Genomic DNA, 8,548 nt, shown 5'->3' on the forward strand with positions numbered 1-8,548 from the left:
GTATGTGTAATGGCAAGAATAAGTAGTGGAAATAACCCTTGACATTTTACCAATGAAAAATGTGTGTAATCTGGGGTTTATAAGAATCAGAATCAGTATATTGCAAGGAGTTCACGTTAGTGTATAATGGTTCACACATAAACATGTCAAAATAAATAAGAATGAAGTAAAACAACAAACAGTATTTAAAAACTGTGAATAACAAACACGCACAGAAACACCATATAATATGACAACAATGAGAACAGGTGTACAGTACATCTGAATGAATGTGGAAGAGATGTGCACACATGTCAGAGGACTGCTCAAAGGTTTAGAGTTTGGGCTATGAGAATGTGTTTGTTGTAGTATTTTTATTTACTGTGTTCGTTTAAGGGGGGTTTAACACAATTAACTTAAAATGAGAAAGTGTGAAAAATAACAAGCAAGACGCAACGTCACAGGAAAAGGAAGCCAGGAATAGTCACGTGGTTGGTTGGCTAGGGGACGCATTTGAAACGGCTGCGCTCGGCCAATCAGATTCTCGGAGCATTCAGCACGCAGCGAATCAGATTGCAGGGAGCGAGGATTTAAACCAGGACGACGGAGTCTCAAAACGACACCGCATCATTCTCCATTACGACTCCCTGTCTGTCTGTAGAAACAACGCATACTTCGAAATGGCTCTTCGAGTAACCAGAGTAAGTATTCAATGTTGTGTTTATCGTTATTCTTCATGTGACAGTAATTCTGTTTAGAGGAAATGTGTCTTTATTTAATTGTTTAAATGTCTACATTCTTAAATGTCCTCGTGCTTGAATGTGGGCTTTCCTCTCGTGCAGAGCGTTCTATGATAGGATTTGGATGTGAGCCTTTTACACTGTTACAAATGAGTTGCACACAATGTAACATTTGTATTTTTCTGCAGAACCGCTTGGCTTCAGCCAGAAATGAGCTCGGTGGAAAGGCCTGCACGATCACCGGGCCCACAAAGCCTAGAGCGGCTCTCGGTGAAATTGGAAACATTGCAGCTAACAAAGAAGTGCAGAAGAAGGTAAGATTTTGACTTAATGTGATACTCTAGTGAGGATACTAACCTGGAAAATGAAAATATACCCATTTATGACACTACATAGGCTGTGAGGGCTGAATAACTGAAAACATTCGCTCTATATTTTATCGGACTCCATGTGGGAATGTAAATCTTGTCTGCATGCTTCTCACGGTTAAAGCCTTTTATGCAGCATGACTACAGCTGCATTTTCCCATAGTAGGGGGTTCACCCAAGTTCATGACGATTGACCATGTAAAGCGTTCTCACCCAGTTGTAAAGGACTAAATGTCTGACCAGTATTGAAATTGTCTGTGTCCTATTGTAGATAACCTACTCTGCAAATCATTTGTAAGAAAATAATCCAGATTGTTTGCAACATGCTATGAAGTTGTCCAGCCCTTTAGCTCTGGCTTGAGTCTCTAATCATCCTTTTCATTTTAGAATGTCAAGGCAGAGCCCACAAAGAAGACGAAAGTCCCTGTCACCAAAACTGAAAAAGCAGTTGTTGAACAGCCCAAACCAAAAACTGTTGAACCCGAGCCAGAAGTCCAGGTGAGTTAATGCCAGCTGCTATCTGATCAAGCAGAAATGGCTGCTGGGTGTGGTTCTAATGTTTGGATTTCCACCATTCCAGGTTGTCCCTGAACCGGCCTCCCCCACTCCCATGGAGACTTCTGGCTGTGCCCCTGCAGACCTCTGTCAAGCCTTCTCAGATGTCATTCTTCACACTGCTGTCAGGGATGTAGATGCAGATGACTACGAAAACCCCATGCTCTGCAGCGAATATGTGAAGGAAATCTACAAGTACCTGCGTCAGCTCGAGGCAAGCAACTTCATATTTTTCCACTGGCTATATGCATCTGAGATCCCGCCCCCCCCCCCAACAGTTTAACAGTTTGTTTTTTTGTCTCTACAGGAGGAGCAGAACGTCAGACCCACTTATCTGCAGGGTCATGAGGTGACCGGGAACATGCGAGCCATTCTCATTGACTGGCTCGTGCAAGTGGGCCTCAAGTTCCGTCTGCTGCAGGAGACCATGTACATGACTGTGGGCATCATTGACCGCTTTCTTCAGGTGTGTAAATGTGTATCTTATCCTGATTTTTGCACGACATGGTTAGCTTAAAATCCTTGTGTCTAAAGTCCTGTGACTGCACCTCCAACAGGACCAACCAGTCCCCAAGAAGCAGCTGCAGCTGGTTGGCGTGACTGCCATGTTCCTTGCTTCCAAATACGAGGAGATGTACCCCCCCGAGATCTCAGACTTTGCCTACGTAACGGACAAGGCCTACACCACCGCCCAGATCAGAGACATGGAGATGACAATCCTGCGATCGCTCAAGTTCCAGCTGGGCCGCCCTCTTCCCCTCCAGTTCCTCAGAAGAGCATCAAAGATTTATGAGGTTTGTAACATTTTTATTGGCAAATCTTGACTAATTGACTTCTTTGCGGTCTTCACTTTGTTAATGTCCAATGTCTCTCTTCAGGTGACCGCTGAACAGCACACCCTGGCAAAATACCTCCTGGAGCTCACCATGGTCGACTACGAGATGGTTCACATGCCACCTTCCATTGTGGCAAGTGCTTCTCTGGCTCTTAGCCTCAAGGTCTTGGATGCCGGTGAATGGGTGAGCTAACCGCTCTTCTTCCAAAATAAGTCTGTATCGGATTAGGAAAATATCATTGCTAAAACTGTCTCTTCTCAGGATGCGACGCTGCAGCACTATATGGAGTACACGGCAGAGAGTCTGATTCCTGTGATGGCACACATTGCCAAGAATGTTGTGAAGGTGAACGAAGGGCTGACCAAGCAACTGGTAAGTGTAAAATAACAGAATTTACACACAAGAGAATGTGTGTAAGTGAAAAGGATTAAGCCTTAATTTGGATTTGCTTGTAACCCAATCTTTTTCTCTTATTCCAGGCCATTAAAGGCAAATACTCTACTTCCAAGCAGATGAGGATTGCTACCATCGTGCAGCTGAAATCTTCAGTGGTGAAGGATATTGCAAAGCAGCTCACCCAGTGAGAAGACTTTTGGCACCGTGTGCTGATTTGTACAGATGTAACTTAAACTTTTTTTAATGTGACCGAAGGAGCTGCACAACCAGGACCAAATCGGTGTTTGCATGTTTTTTCAACTGAAATTGTGTATACCTTTACTGACTTTTTTTCTCAAGCATGCTACAAGTTTTACTCTTTAAAGCTAGCCCTCCACACAAAATGGCAGTTCAGTATTGGAAAATGACCTGCTCTTTAGGAAAGGGAGCCATATCAGGCTTATTTACTCAGTATGATTCAGTCTGTATGACTCTAATGCAACCCTATTCACTTTTTTTACATCATAAATGCACTACTTGTGACGTCAGCTGACTGAAATCTTGACTGGGTATCCTTAATTTGAAAACTTTACCAATTTACATCCCCCTCTAAAGTTATTTTTATAGCTTAACGGAACTGCTGCCAAGTGGCTGAAACTTGTGGCATGCTTTAAGATGGCCCCCCAAATCTCTGAAGTGGCCAGGTGTGACTTTTTTAAATGGGAGGATTTCTTGTGTGAATGTTAAAAATGTACAGCAATACTTTTAAAAGGATTTTACATTATTCATTTTGTTAAAGCTTTTATTAAAAATGGTTCAGACCAGACCTTTGTTTCCTTGTCATTAATGTTGAGCACCACCAGAGGGTGCTGTCAGTTTAAAGGTCTCTGCTTCATGTGTGTTCAGCAGAAAATCTAGCTTTTGATCGCTATAATTTCAGTTAATGTTGCACTTACTGAGCTACAACACTTAACTAAGTTAATATTTAATGGTATTTAGTACGGGGTGATTCAAAAAGCATCACATGCTGCTTTACCAGTTATGTCATTTAGTTATGTAATTCCTGGGCATTCATTTTGTTTGTGAAGATGCAATTTGCCTTCATTGGATAGGAGAGTGACAGGAAAGTGGGAGAGTCGGGGTGGGATCCGGAAAGGCCCCCGGTCGGGACTCGAGCCCGGGTCGCCGGCGTACGGTGCAAGTGCCCCAGCCAGTCGCGCCACAGCCTTGGTCATTCTTAGTGCTTCTGTCCTCAACACACTGAAGTCTTCAGAGATGTAACAACATTGTCTTATTGCTGCCGTTAGACTAATGTTGTCTTTATCTCCACCAGGGTGCACAATTCAAACGACCCCTCGTCAACTTCTTTTACATACAATCTGATCCAACTAACACACTTCAGTTTCCAGTGTTCTAGTCGATACTGCAGCTCTGTTTATCACACTTAACAAATAGGGTGCACTGTCGCAGGAAAACGGGTGTTCTAACTAAAAGTCTACCGCTAAGCCTGCATGTGAGAACCAGCTTCCGGATACGGATGTTTAAAGTTCAGTTATCAACCTTTGTAATGTGTTTTGTCATGTCAATGTCTTCTATGAGAAGGGCAGCCTTATAGTAACTCTGAGGTTGTAGAATATTTGTCAGAAGTTGAGTTCCTTGACCTTTTTGTCCACTGGCTGAGGAAAAACTCCCCGGCCATTCATGCAGTCCAAGAAAACCTGTTATCCATTATAACCTGTTCAATAAAGTGAGAATCTAACTAATATTGTACTTTACTATCTTTGACAGCTTTAGTAACATCAAAGATTCAAATGAATAACAAAAAACCCTAATGAATATTGTAAGTTAATCTACACCTCAGTTTAAATGAGCGCCTCCTTAACCAGATGCAGCATTAAAGCAATTCATAAATCACTACTTGTAATCCAAAATCCTTTCTGCATAATGAATCATTTTAGTACATGCTATAACTTGAGTCACATTTTGATTGAAAGATCTCATACTTTCAATCTTTGGTTAAGATAAAGATCAGAATTCTTCTTCCTCTTCTGATCATAGGACAGCTCTGCTGTAGGCTGCAGATGCAAAGACTCCTCACATCTTCAATTGCATCATGCCAAACCCCGAGTATTTAAAGCTAATGGACGGAGCAGAGAGGGAGCTATTATCACTTAAAGCCATTCACAGCTGAGATCCTGGGGGAAACACACCACCGCTATCCATCCTCCTTCCCCCCTGGGGGGCGCCAGGAGAGCTTTGCTGTACAAAGACCACCTGCCATCTGCATGACGCTGCTGGATAACAGCTGGAATGCATCTGCTGCTTTATGGACCAGAAATCCTCTGCCGTCGAGAGGGGAATTACATTATTTGGCACGTTGGGAGTCTGGGTTTATTGTAGTTTATTCATGAGTTCATTCATTGAAACACTCCACATAACAGACCTGTGGTGCGTTCACTGTCTTGTGAGGAAGAAACAAAAGTTACATAATGCACAATAGTTTGTCACTGATCTAAAAAACCTGTGTTACCTGAGCAGAAAATCAGACACCCCAAGAGCACATCCCTTTTGTCCATAATACTCTGAGCCTTCTGTTGTTTTTCCCCCCAGAGACACATAGCAATCAGCCTCAGTTATCCTGCAAAGCTGGGCTTTTAAACCCATACATCACACCGAGAAATCATACTTTGAGGCTGAGGTCACAACTGGGCAGCTATATCAGTTTACAAGACAGATTCCTCCTGTGCGGGGCTACAAACTGTACACTTGCAGCTGCCCGGACCATTATTTGGCCCCTTCCTGATGAAAATTCAGCTGTGTGACCTTTATTATGATGGAAAATTAAACACAGTGGCCGTGCAGTTTAAGACAACTCAGCGACTGAACACGGAAACACTGCTTGTAAAATTCAAATCCTCAAAAGGGTCAGTTCACACAGATTACAAAAACACATTTCATCACTTACCCATTTTGGTATCTAGCCAAGAAAATAGTTTGGTTTATGTGAAGGGTCGCTGTGGTGCTCAAAACATTGAAAAATTACATTTGAAGAATTTATGAAAAGTTCATTGAAAGCACGTTGACGCGCCAGCAAATAACGAACAACTGTAGCCAATAAGTCACTTTTCTTGCTCTTCCCTTCTGCTCAGATGATCAGAGCTGATCAAGAGTCCGCTGGGATCAAGTATTATATGATTCAATAGTAGTAGACATTAAAAACAGACCTCAAACCCACTGCAACAGGACCATACTTGAGCAGATTAGTGCTGATGACTGGGCAGACTTGGTCCTGAATTCCAGAAATGCATTCTTTCAATAAAAGTATTTTGGTTCGGATGTTCTTTTCCCCTCACTTTGAATTGTCATACCTTTGGTGACCTTTAACTGGAACATTTTATCTAATGCAATCTTCACTGAAAAATATTTGTCCAACTTTGATTTATGGCCAAATGCCCGCTAAAATGTTGACATTCCAATCAGACTCTGCTCTACTTTTTGTGAGGTTGATTGGCAAATGTTTACATTATAACACGCTAATCTGATGTGGGGGGATTTGAAAAAATAGCAAAGTAACCAAAGCAACCTTAATGTGCGTAGTAGCTTCTCATTGAGCCGCTATAGGGGTTGAAATCACGAATCACCCTGCAGATTTTAAAATGTTTATCAGTTTCAGTTATTCACTTTCGGTGTGTCTAGATGGAAACCTTTGATTTTGAAACTTTGTGTAAATGTTTGCGAGACTTGCTGCCTTAAAATCTATCCCTACCTCACCCCTTCTTGCCGATGCAAAGCCATAACTAAGGATCAGCATCTATGAGCAGCCTGTGCTAAATTCAACCATTCATAATCAATGCTTCATTTTTACAATCTTGTGGGTAAGCAAATTGGTTACCATCTAGACACAACCCTTTCATTTCTAAACTAAGCAGTCGTACTACCTTTAAAATGTTAAATGTATTTGTTCGGTTTATAATAACTGTGTGTTTAGCAAAAACAAAACACATTTCACAATCATTTCAAAAGCTCTGAATCACCACTGAGCCGAAAACAGCACTCTTGCTCACCCGTTAGAGGAGCTCCTCTGCTAAAGGCTACTGATTCGTCATTCAGTGACAATGGTTATTCAGTTGGATCATTTCAGTCCAAAGCGTTGTTGTTGCAGATGTGTTGGTACATGCTCAGAACACCTGTGAGAGCCACAGCTCTGTTTCTGTACAGAAAGTATGGTCATTCCAGTAAAATAACATGTTTTTTAAATGATCTAGAACAGGTGTGTTATACTCAATAAGGGACACATTGGCAAATCATAATCACACTAACAATCAACCAAAAGTGCTTTGATATGCTTTTATCCGGTCAACAGAAGGCACTAAAAAGTCAAAAGAAAGTTGTTTTTTTTACAGGTTAGAGGCTGCCATACAGCCCATGTATGACAACTTATTCACAAGCCTGAAAATGATTGTTATTGGTTGTGAGGGTCACTTAATAAAAAAAAGGGAAGTAGCTACAAGCTTCACACAACATTACAAAAAATCTTTGCAGCTAGGCAAACAAATATTAGCATCAATGTTAGCATGCTATTTAGATTAGCCTATTTCCAGCAAGCAGACATATTTTCTTTGATGCAAGTTCATCAGTTCTTGGCTTAAAGTCCTGACCCCTGCCCCCTTTCAGGGTGTAGCCAAGATGTTTGTCTGTGAAGCTGGATATGGGATGTTGATCTTTATTTGCTCCTGAAGGTGCTTAGGACATGGGCACCCTGAAGGAGGAGCTAGCTGGCTTGCTAGCTTGCAGAAGGTGGAGGCAGGCAACGCTTTCTGCTGTGCAGTCCCACTGATACAACTAGGTGGATCAAGATTTATGGAGAACCTTAATTGATATTCAGGCCAGTTTTGGGAGGGGTCAGATTTGACCTGTGGATCTTGTGTTTGCCAAATGCTTTGAGTAATTACTGTAGTTATGTTCACTACCATTGAATTGCTGTTGCAGTATCATCAGAGGCTAACGTCTAAAAACCTATGTATGCAAATACAACCAAAACTATCTGCATGGCTTTCAAATTGACTAATGTAATATTTGGAAAACCGGCCACTTTATGACCACAAGGTACGATCACGGACTTTATGGCCTTAAAAGATCTGTAGTCACATTTAATCACATTTTGTGACGAGAATTTGAGAACGTTAGCGCATTTGTGCACACTTCAGTGTCCTTAAAGTCCAAATGCTTCTGTCCTTTTCCATGGATATTCAAGCTCTCCCCATTAAATGAATTTGCGAGTCAGCACTGAGGTCCAGAAAGAATGCAAAGCTTGGCTTCAGACCTCTGAGTATTTCAGAAATACAGATCTCACCCGCAAGCGGATCGTCCAAAACCAGAGTCAAAAGTTTGGAACTCCTTCCCAGTCTAAACATCAGCCAAGATGGCCAGAGATTTAACAAGTGCATCCTTCAAAATGAGTCAATGCCCATTCTCACCTCCCGTCCTCCAAGTCTGCGTGTCTCAATTCAATATGACAAAGTCAAACAAACAGCCGGCCCGTGGCAGCACTGGGGTTTCTGTGGGGTGCTAATAGCTTGGCAGCTGGCAAGCAGAACGAGGCCTCTGGCTTGGAGAGCAGAGAGAAGCACAAATAAACACAGGGGCATTCATTTTCACAATTTATAGATTTTCAAATAAAAATTGTGTGCTTCCT

The 8,548-nt window shown here is 42.0% G+C and overlaps 1 protein-coding gene across 1 annotated transcript; it reads left to right on the forward strand.

Annotated features, from left to right (window-relative positions):
- The first annotated feature begins 623 nt into the window (after positions 1-623).
- ccnb1 (cyclin B1) lies at positions 624-3,679 on the forward strand. The gene is made up of 9 exons (XM_063889095.1): positions 624-680; positions 908-1,033; positions 1,475-1,585; positions 1,668-1,856; positions 1,950-2,108; positions 2,200-2,436; positions 2,521-2,661; positions 2,740-2,850; positions 2,958-3,679. Exons 1-9 carry the CDS (start codon positions 660-662, stop codon positions 3,060-3,062), a joined length of 1,200 nt encoding a protein of 399 aa, XP_063745165.1. The 5' UTR covers positions 624-659; the 3' UTR covers positions 3,063-3,679.
- Positions 3,680-8,548: the final 4,869 nt, after the last annotated feature.

This window comes from Eleginops maclovinus, chromosome 8, assembly GCF_036324505.1.
Source record: "Eleginops maclovinus isolate JMC-PN-2008 ecotype Puerto Natales chromosome 8, JC_Emac_rtc_rv5, whole genome shotgun sequence".
NCBI classification, from domain to species: Eukaryota; Metazoa; Chordata; class Actinopteri; order Perciformes; family Eleginopidae; genus Eleginops; species Eleginops maclovinus.